The sequence below is a fragment of the Henckelia pumila genome, chromosome 1 (assembly GCF_033568475.1).
Source record: "Henckelia pumila isolate YLH828 chromosome 1, ASM3356847v2, whole genome shotgun sequence".
In the NCBI taxonomy this organism is placed as follows: Eukaryota; Viridiplantae; Streptophyta; class Magnoliopsida; order Lamiales; family Gesneriaceae; genus Henckelia; species Henckelia pumila.
Window position 1 is genome coordinate 55,398,484 of NC_133120.1, and position 11,218 is coordinate 55,409,701.

Below are 11,218 nucleotides of genomic sequence, written 5' to 3' on the forward strand. Positions count from 1 at the left end.
TCTTCAATTATCCAAAAAAAAAAAAAAAACTTACGATGTAAGCATAAAACTTCTGGACCTAAAAAAATAGAAAACAAATTGAACATTTAAATTTTCAATTATTACTTATCTTCCTATTAACGAATGTAATTAAATTAAAATTATTTTTTTAATTTTATATTATATATAAATATATTATCGACGTGCTCTTGCACTAAACAAAATGAACAGACAATAACCAACTATTTTCATTCCATAACACACAATAAACAACGTGTACAAGATGAAAATTCTGGAAACAATAATGTTACAGAATTTTAGTCATTCTCCACATAATTTGTGTGGTTAAGAATTATCAACGGATTTCCATTGACAATATCAGCAACATATCCTAAGATGCACGATTATTTATCAACAGTGATAGCTATATGATACCCTTCCGGTGTAAATAATGCACCTCTCATTTCCTGCAGATAAAACAATGCGTCACCGGCATATCTTGCAACACAAATAAATTTCAATGTTGGAGAAAAATACATTGCAGAAAACAGCACATCTGCTTATTCCAATGTTTGTTTGGTTTTTTGTGTAACCTATCGGCCCTGAAAATTGGAAAAAAGCTCAAACTGTAGCTATAATCTCTTTGACAAATTAACCCTGAAAAAGGTGTGATAAGTTTTCTAGACCTGTGATTAAAATATATATTTACTGTAATATCCCTGAAAAAACTAAAGGTTAGATGGGTTGAATAATTTTGAGCTTCAATTGCAACGTAGTGAAGGTCAAAAAATGGCAGACCTACATTTTTTAATTTTATTTGGTGGATAGTATTCTAAAACTGAGATATCAAAACGATAGAAATCGAAAGGGGAAGCTTGGCCTCCCCCTGGTAGAAAGAGTTGCTGTAGTAGACGACGGTGGTGGCGTTGGTGAGAATGGTTGAGAGATATAGTATTAGAAAGTGTAAATGGAATATATATATATTTTTGTGTATTTCTAAGATGAAGTTCTTCTGTATATGGTCTCCGAAAGAAAAGAGGGCATACGAAGAAATTTTGGCTGCAATCTATTTGAAAATAATAATAATAATAATAATAATAATAATAATAATAATAATAAGCATTTTTTACACAAAATTAATATGCATTTTGTTAAAGATGTGCATGAGCTTGCGCCTTGGCGCAAAGGTTGAACCTAGCCATGTCTTGAGCCGAGGCCCATGTCCTTTTTACTTTTAACAACTATGAGTTATACTAACAATCCTGGTAGAGCTCACCTTTTAATTTTGGAGTGCAGATGTATATCAGTGCATGGTCATTATAAGCGAACCAATAACAAGACACGAAAGGAAAGGAAAGAGTAAGCATACCAAGGGAGTTTGAAAGTATCTTTCCATGATCCTTGTTTGGAACAGTTACCAGCAATTTTATCTATTCTTACAATGATCTCGGAAAATGTAGGCCTTACAACACAATCCGGAAGCCAACATTCTTCAATCAACCTACGATGTAACAGAACTAGCTCAGGAAGATAACACTACAGCATTTGATTCTTTCCATGATAATTAAAGAAATGTTTGGTTTTCTTTTAGAAACCCAGTTTTCATTCCCCAAAGTAAATCAACTAACATCACCTTTCTTAGTTGTCCCCAAAATTACATTTTATTTATCACTTTGTACAATTCACAACATAGTCATCATGTTTTGTTAAACCATTCACTACTTCCCAAAAATACTCTATTATTCTATAACATTATAATAATACCACTCTACACATCATCCACAATAATATCTATCCAAACATAAACTGTCTCAAAAGATAATAATACTAAAATACATTTTTATCTCTCAAAACTAATTTCCAAGATATTTCTCCATAACATAAACAATGAAACCAAAACCTGCTTGGGTAATTGATGTTACCGACTCATGAAAAGATATATTTTCTGCCTATGGGAAAAACAGAAATACACAAAGCAATAATGTAATATTAAAAAAGATCATTATTCTTCTTAATTAGAAACTACATATAACTTGCGTAAGTTGCCGAGTAAGAGGGTGTTTGGCAGAGCTTAAAAGCTCTTTCAAACAGTTTATAAGTTGTTTTAGAGCTTTTAAGCTCTCAAATTTTGTTTGGCAAAATTTTTTAAAAACAGCTTATAAGCTGTCAAAATAAGCTGTTTGACAGCTTATAAGCTGTTTTTAAAAAAGTAAGGGGGAGATACTTTTTTCAAAAAGATCTTATTTTAATATTTTATCTCTCTAAAATATCCTTGAATATTTTCATAAATCTTCATCATATCCTCCACCCATTAAATATTAAATATTATTTTAAAAAAATTACAAATCACATAAATTTTTCTAAAGTAAAATATTAAAACAATTTTATATTTTAATATTAAAACTATTTTCGTATATGTATAACTCGAAATATTATTTTCATATAATTATATCCTTTTTGGTAATTTTGACAATAAAAAGATCTTATAATACCAAACATTTCAACATCTTTTAAGTTGTTTAAAATAAGTTTACCCAAACACTTTAACAATTTATTTTTAAAATAAGTTTTAACAGCTTATAAGCTCGTAAAACAGTTTTTAAGCTCTAGGAACTTATAAGCTCTTTTTAATAAGATTAGCCAAACACCCTCTAAGTTACATTCTCAAAAACATTCCTTATGTCGTCTTCAACTTCAGCCATTAAATAAGATCATGCAAAAATGGAAAAGATTAAGCTAAATAATATGAAAAAGTCATTACGAGAGAACAACTCACTCTCTAAGCTCCGGAGGAAAAGATTTCGATTTTGACTTGAATGTCGGTCTCATTTCATCTGAGCAAATTAACTTAGCTACCTCCTCTTGAGATTTGGAGACAATTAGTGGTGCGCCTTCCATCATCTAAAAATAAAGACCATACAAGGGGACAAAACATGTAACATACTTTCAGGAATAACAGTAATAAACTTGAAAAAAAAACACACATGAATATGAAATTCACCTCATACAATATGAGACCAAAAGAGTGGACATCCACACTTCGATCAAATATTTCATCTTTATAAATTTCAGGTGCCACATAGAGATCTGCATTTAATATTTGTGGAAGAAGAGTTGAAATCATACTGTACTTTACAAATAATGACTTGCCTACAAATGCATGTTCAGGAAATTAAACTCCTTGGTGCTATGATATAATGAACCGAAAGGACAACCATCGTGGACTAATAATTTTAAATAATAAGCATTTTACATCTATTTTATGTGCACTCACTTGAACGATCGATGGCATCAGGTCGCAATAATTTTACTTTGTTAGATGAAATAGTTGACAACTGAATGACGCCAAACCCTGCAACCTTCAACAAGCCTCCCAAATCCAGCAAAATATTTCTGGAACCTTACCGAAATGTTAAAATTGTTATTCAACCAAAATACTCAATTAAATATATCAACAACCGTCAATACTTGAGCATCTAGTTGCCTTACTTTGGCTTTAAATCACAATGGATGATTGGTTCCGGCTTGCATTCGTGGAGGTAATTCATACCCCTGTTGAGGAAAAACATCATGAAGGATTTGATTTCAACATTCAATTAGAATGGAGTAAAATATGATTTATGAAGACAAGAGGGGAAAAGAATATCGAATTTGTTGTTTAATTGAGAGCGCGTGAAGAAAATAAACCTAGCTCATCTACCCAACTCAAGTAAGCACCTATTTATAAAGAATATTCAAGGTTCTAAATTCGTAAGGCGCTAGTCGGGCGGGGACTAGGCGCCACTAAGCGGATTTCACAATATAACATAATAAATCACATATTATAACTGTAACATACTAACATCAAATTTAAAAAGAGTTCAAAATTACATAACTAACAAAATACCACAAATTTACTCTACTTCTTCTCCATAATTTTCTCTCCTTATTATTCTTCATAGTTTTGTTCTCTTCTCTTTGGAAACGGCGTTGAAAGGGTTTTTGTGGAAGGGTGAATAAAATTTTCGTTAGTTTCTTTTATCGCGCTTATAATTTAAAAGCCCAAAAAAAATTCCATTCCGCCTAGGGCTGCCTAGAGCCCGCTGCCCGCCTAGTCCCCACTAGGGCCGCCTAGGCTTCAAGGACGCATAGGCTGGACGACTAGCACTTTTTCAAGTGGGGTCGGCTGGCGCCTAGCGCCTAGGCAGATTTTTAGAACACTGAGAGTATATTGCTTTATCTTCATCTACCTAAAATGAACAAAATTAATTACATCTACTCCCAAAATCTCCTAACCAAAAGGAAACTGAATCGTCTATGATAATTAAAAATAATCCACAAAAAGATGTAGCCTCCGTCAATGCTCCTCTTAACTTTACTTTTCCAGCTTGTCTATTGAAGGAATTCAAATATGGTTGGTTGTCAATATCTTTGTGTGCATGTATGCTTCCTCGACATAGGAATGTAACATCAATCAATGCCAGCCTTTTCATGTTCATGTAAGATAAAGCTCGTACCAATTGTAACAAGTTTCATTTTATCATGTTCAATTGGATCATTTATAATGCTTGTAACAAATTTATTATCACTACAGAGTAGAGACTGGCATTTGTAGATCACAAATTAGTTTTTCAAACCAAATCACTCCTTGAGAAATACTTCTACTTCGGAACTACCATCCTCTGCAAGTTTTGCTCCTCCACGAAACATAATTTTAACGTAACTTTTTGCATTATCCTGAAATTGATTTATTATCTTCCACAGTCCATTATAATCCACATCTTCAAAGGCTTTGATACTCGCTTTTCATTTTTTCTGAACATCATTCCTTTGCATGGAGGATTTCTAGATATTTCATGGCATGCCTTTTGACAAATAGGTGCTGCTAAGTTAGAGAATAAATGAATTGGGTCACAACACTTGTAGCATAAGCAATCCTTGTTTATGTTATATATAAAGAATAAATCATAAAACTAGCTGTCAATAACTTCTTTGTCTATCGAGGGAATTTTGGAATTCCACTTCTAATTTTTGTAAATGTATTCCCACCAATTGACATCCCATTGTTCCCCTTACTACCTTTCAAGATTGTTCATTTTTATAAATATATGAAATATAATTATCTACATCTTGGAATTTCCATACCTAGGAGATACTTTAGCTGTACCAAACTATTCACCTCAAATTTAGTTTTCAACTCCTGCGTTTGCAATCGAAGTGGGCATACATTATCCTCTAAAAATGGGAATTATCATCCCACAAACATTTAGATGGAGTCCCATCCCATGTGTCCCATTTTGATGAAGACCATGTGATCTGCTAACATTGCTTGTTTCCAAGTCGAGATGGTGTGGTACGAAATATCTTAAAGTGGCTTATGAAGATTGTTTGAAAACATATAGAGCTTATTTAATTTATACCCCTCTGATGTTTTTCGTCATACTCAAATTCTGGAGGAATTTTCGTCTACATTTCCAGCTCCAACTTATAGTTTAAGAAAGTTGTTAGAAATTAAACTTGGACCTAACTCACCTCAAAAGCTAGCTCAAGAGGTGAGGTTTGCCCTTATTCATATAAAGAGGTCCAGGTTATTTAGCCAACCTATGTGGGACATAAATCAATACACCAACACACCCCTCTCACGCCCAGGAATGAAACGACTGGAGCGTGGATATATTAAATGGGTGGCCAACTATGGGACGGGTGAGGCCAACTATGGGCCGTCCAACACATAACGGGAACTTGGCTTTGATACCATGTTAGAAAGTAAACTTGGACCTAACTCACCTCAAAAGCTAGCTCAAGAGGTGAGGTTTGCCCTTGTTCATATAAAGAGGTCCAGGTTATTTAGCCAACCTATGTGGGACATAAATCAATACACCAACAAAAGTATTCTCAAGGTCCAGCTGTTGGAGTTCCTTATTTTGATTTGATGTACAAGATAAGAAAACCAAATGATGTCCATATTTTAAATCCTTATGCAACCACTCCTGCCTTATACCACCCAATGTCTCCATTTGCATTGTATTTAAATGTAAATACTCATTTACTTCCAATGACTTTATGATATCCAGGTAGATTCCTCTAGCCTTTGTCCCAATGCTGAGCCCTTCCAAAGTCCAGGTGTGAGCACGGTGGCTGAAATCTGCTATTTTCTGCTTTGCACCAGGCCCAGTAGATGACGATACTCGTGAGAAGATAATACAAGACCAGCTTTTGGTCAGGCCAGGTCCAACTTAAACATACTAAGGAAATCTAACCAGGCCAACCTTAATTTTGGGGACTCTAGCTCGGGCCATCACGAGTCTCCTGCCCATAAGTCCTCTCAGCCTTGAGAAATTTCTCCACCTAAACAGTCCATAAATCAGCCAAATAACCGATGCAAAATCTTCACCTACGGACTACGGTAGCTTCATCCTTGTTCAAATCTGCCTGGAAGAACTCCACAGACTTTAATAAAACTGGCAATCCGCAACTCGATCTGATCAGGCGGATGTCACAAAAAATTTTAGCGCTAGGAATACATGCCTTGTTTTCAGAAAAAGCAATAGAAAAGAACTCCTCGTCCAAAATGCAAACTCTAGCTCTATCAAATATTTCAAACATGAAAGGAAGAAAAAATCTTAGCCCGAGGAGTGAGGTGTGCAATGGTCAGTTAGGTTGGATGTTACTAAACTTCGGTTTGGTTTTCTAGTTTTTTAAATGTGTAGTCAAAAAATCAATCCATTTTATTTTGGGTTGGTAAGGTTATCTTGTAGTGCTTTTGGTTAGTACAGTTTGGTCTATACGGTCTAAATATTAAGTTTGAAATCAAGTTGTATGTTTTAAATACTAATGAATTGCTTCTAAAAATTTTTGAAACTTGAACATACCTGGCTATTTCAAGCGCAAATCTCAATACTTTGGATGGAGAAAGACGTCGATGGTTTTTAAGGTAACTAGCTAAGTCCCCCTGAACGTGGGCAGCAAACGTGAGAAATGTTCAGTCTTAGAAATAAAACATCAATGTGAGGTACTTTAATCTACCACAAAAGTTGAGCATTAAATGGTCATGGATGCAAAACATAGAAAATACGTTAAGGATTAATTTCCAATCAGGTATAAAGGTGAAAAATTAAACATCAATTCATCAATCAAAAACATAGCACACAAACAAGATATAATGTGGATATGTGTGCGCACATAGACACAACCATGATCATGCAAAATCAGATGTAGATAGATGACTAGGGGGAGATAGAGATGATTACTCTGGAATGATACTCCAAAACAATCATCATAGGAACATTCTGGGTGACAGCTCCAACAAACTGAACCATGTTTGGATGACGGACCTTTTGTAATAAAGTTAACTCATGATTGAATGCAGTTCTGCAATAAATGCTTACAGAATGAGTCCAGAGAGTTTAAACCAGCATAAGAAATAAGTAAGATCTCAACACATTTTCATGAGTAAAAAGAAGAAGCGTAGCAAAGGCCTGATCAATTGTTTAACAGCAAGCTTCTAGGCATCTAAACAATGTTTCACTAGACTAGTACATTTTCTTGTTGAAAAATATGTTGGCAATTTAATAGATGTTTGTTGATAAAGCATAAAAGCATTTGTTCATCAAATAAAATACAAACGTGTCTTCTTTAAAAGCACCTGAAGCCATAATCTATCCTTATTAAGATGTTGAGAACTTCGAGAAGATGGATAAAATAAAACTATTCTTTCATATGGCTATGGCATATCACAATTACCTGCGGTAATTTTGGTGAACTTTTCCATATGGATATAGTCACAGATGTATAATTCATAACTCCTTATCCCATTCCTGGTTGTATACAGTTAATAGAAACTGTATGGGCCTTCGCTATGCAACATGCTTTCCATCAATATTCTAGTAAACATTTCTCCTACTAAATTGATGAAGAAATACAGCTACATTCTCTCAACAAATTATTTTAAAAGTTTCGTTCTTGAGCATTTATTTAAAATTAGCTTAAGCATATGACATGTTTTCAGTGTCATGTGCCAATATTGCCCACCATCAAAAAACAACTGCAGTTTCCAGCATTAGCTGCATGTAATTTTGAAGAAAAATTTGCACATAAAGTTACATCATTTCCAAAGAGATGTAATTAGAGCTGCTGAAGATGCCTATTCCCCTCGTAACATTGTTCATAATACACAGGAAGGTGCAAAAATATTGTTTAACAACTGTACTAGAAGTTTCAGTAACAAAATAGTTGAAACAAAAGAAGCATCTATACATGCATTCGGGAACTGAATGGCTATCTATGTCAAGGATCTTCACAGAAACTCTTGTGCCATTCCATTTTGCAACTTGATATGATCCCTGTCCAAATAAAACATACACCTTATAACTTAATGCTTAATTAACTGAAGTTTAAGGAGCAAATAAAATTAATAAAGTAAATATATATGTGTCATTTATCTTTTTTCTATAAATTACATTTGCATGTTTTCATCATTGAGAACTTGAAACAACACAACTGATTCATTGATTAACGATTAGAATTAAGCCACCCTACAATAGTACAGAAATTCCATCAATATAACATGAAACTGCATATCCTTAGTGAACAATTTCATAGCAGTGAAAGAAATAGGTCATACCTTTGAGATGCCATCACTTTTCCGGATTTGAATATCCAATGGATTAAGCTCATACTCCGGAACTTCATCAGGATTTGCAACAGCCATTGGGGTCTTTTTGGTTTTCTAGAAAAAATAAATAAAATCTTGTAAATGTCTGTTACTGTCCAGGGAATAAGCTTATAAGCAGGAAATTCGCAGTACTGAAAAATTTCACGCTTACTGGCACTTTGGCTCCATGAGACTTCAAAAACTCATACACTTCAATGTTTCCATAATATTTGGCATCAGCAGCTGCCTGCCATTGTTAAAAATCTAACCAAAATGAAGGGTTTTGAGCATGAAATGAATCTATTGATGAATAAAAGTTCAAACCAATCACATGACAAGAATTTATCCTGCAGCATAAATACAACTAACTTTGACCGGGTTTGGTAAAAGGAACACAAAGGAATCAGAAGAATGAAGAATCTTTGCATAAAGGTAACCCCATGGCTTGATTAATCTCATAACCCGCCCAAGTAAAATACTGCTATAGAAGGAGGGCTATAATCATGAGGGTGCACGTATGTTAGTTACCTAGTACATACTAAACAACTTTTAGCTTTATTCATTCAAAATTGCAATGGCAAATTTTACCAGTCCTAATCTTACATCATTTGGCAACCTCCTAGAGAGAGGCAAGTAAATAGTAGATCAATGGTACTTTTAATCCCTCGCGGCCATTGACCACTGATCTACTCATTAGTTTTTTGCAACCTACTTAAGTTCCTGAACCAAACAAAAACTCGTAGCAATTCTTTCTTGGGACACAATCAAACAACTGGAGACCATTTTTCCTTGTCTTATAGACATGATATAAAGTGATAACATGACAAAATTACAATCCAAATGAGAGGAACTAGATCATCCAAAGAAGAATCAATAACTGAATCCTAGCTCAAAAGTAACACCTAGCAGCAAACTTTTTTAGCAACATAATGCAAACGGCGAATGAACCAAAACAAAGCAGACATCAACAATGAGCATAACAGAATCTACCGTGCTTCCCCACCGGTCACGAGCATCGATATTCGCTTTCCTACTAAGCAAAAGCTTGACAACCTCTAAATGACCCTCACACGATGCAATATGCAATGCAGTTCTCCCATCCAAATCAATGCTGTTGACATCAATCCCTTCATCCAACAAATCCTGCATGGTGCTCACATCACCTTTGCTTGCCATGAATAGAAGCTGCATAGTGCAATCGAGATTCTCTGGGACTCTCAATTCATCACTGGGGTCATCATCCAGTGGGCTCCGCCTTATGGGGTCCATCGATGACTGCCTCCCAATGGTGAACCGGAAATTGTTCCGTCTCGGGTCGAGAAAATTTTGCCGCCCGAAACTGTATTTCCCACTCTTCATCATGGACCCTGCAGAGAATTGGCGGGATAGACCGCGCTTCAGTTTAGAAGCCATATCCATCATTATCCCGATTCTCCAGGTAGTGGAAGTTGAAAATGATTCCCTCCCCTACTCTCAGATGAACACCATACTGATGAAGCATAAGAAATCAGAATGCCCGATTAGATATTACACTCACTTTGAATGTGTCTGAGATTGTCGCACATACCTCAAAAGGAATGCAGGAAGAATTGACTTTTTCTAGATCAAGTACTACTGACAACAGGAAAACCAAAAAAAAAAAGAAGGAAATTTAGTCAGCTAAACATTCTGGGCAACCCGTATAGGCGAAGATCTGTGCTATGAAAACACCAGTTATTCACTATTTCAGTAGCAAAATTTTGTTTCATACGCGATTCCTTTGCGACAGAATTCGAACGAATCCCACTAAAACCAACATTCTCTCATTTTTCACGTGGCATGATTTCCAGAAATGAGAGGAAATCAAGCCACAAAAAATAGATTTTCAACTCAGAACAACGTCATTTTCATCCTGGTAAAAATAAAAATAAAGAGGGAACATTGTAGCCACCTTCTAATCAATACTTCGGTGCCCTCATCAGGAATTAAATTTTTCTTGGCCACAGATTCAAAAAAAAAAATGAGCAAAAACAATCGATAAAAAAAACGCAAGAAATAATCCCAAGCTGAACTCCGATACCTGAGAAAATTAAGGCAAGGGAGCCTCAGTTCCACACTCTTCTGGCGATCAATCTCGGCGTTTAACATGAATTCCAGCGGCCTCATTCCATCAAAAATCGAAAAGCTGAGCTGAGGAAAAGTGGGATACGAAACAACTGTCCAAGGAAAAGGATACTGACTGACGAGCGGATGATCGAAACTTGAAAAGGAAGTGAAAATGAAAGGTCAGGGGCTTTAACTTCAAAACTTTTACACACGTCCAGGGTGTTCATTCTACGGTTTTGGACCGAACGGAACAAACCGAAATTTCGGTTCTCCGAAAAGGCAAACTGAAAACCGAATTGAATTGGGCGGTTCGGTTCGGTTTTTAATCGAAATTATTTTGGTTTTTCGATTCGGTTTTTCGGTTATTTTTTAAAAAAAAAAAAAAATTTTGAATTTTTCTCTAAAAAATTGTTTTTTTGAAAAAAAAAATTAAAATAAATATTTTTAAAAAAAAACTAAATATTTTAGTTATTCGAATGATTTTTTGGAAAAAATTAATGTTTAAATCAAATATTTGTGATT

The 11,218-nt window shown here is 34.8% G+C and overlaps 1 protein-coding gene across 7 annotated transcripts; it reads right to left on the reverse strand.

Annotated features, from left to right (window-relative positions):
* Positions 1-209: 209 nt before the first annotated feature.
* Positions 210-10,845, reverse strand: LOC140877244 (integrin-linked protein kinase 1-like). 7 transcript variants are annotated; one of them, XM_073280810.1, is made up of 15 exons: positions 10,671-10,845; positions 10,542-10,585; positions 10,179-10,225; positions 9,602-10,078; positions 8,784-8,858; positions 8,582-8,686; positions 8,215-8,300; positions 7,209-7,329; positions 6,831-6,910; positions 3,469-3,531; positions 3,254-3,372; positions 2,981-3,066; positions 2,756-2,880; positions 1,349-1,480; positions 210-446 (listed from the first exon to the last, which is right to left on the reverse strand). In XM_073280810.1, the coding sequence occupies exons 4-15, from the start codon at positions 10,031-10,033 to the stop codon at positions 440-442; spliced, it is 1,431 nt and encodes a 476-aa protein (XP_073136911.1). In that variant the 5' UTR covers positions 10,034-10,078; positions 10,179-10,225; positions 10,542-10,585; positions 10,671-10,845; the 3' UTR covers positions 210-439. The 7 variants fall into 7 exon arrangements, with proteins under 7 accessions (XP_073136911.1, XP_073136901.1, XP_073136888.1 ...); XM_073280800.1 differs by having other exon boundaries at positions 9,602-10,100; XM_073280787.1 differs by having other exon boundaries at positions 9,602-10,073; positions 10,175-10,225.
* Positions 10,846-11,218: the final 373 nt, after the last annotated feature.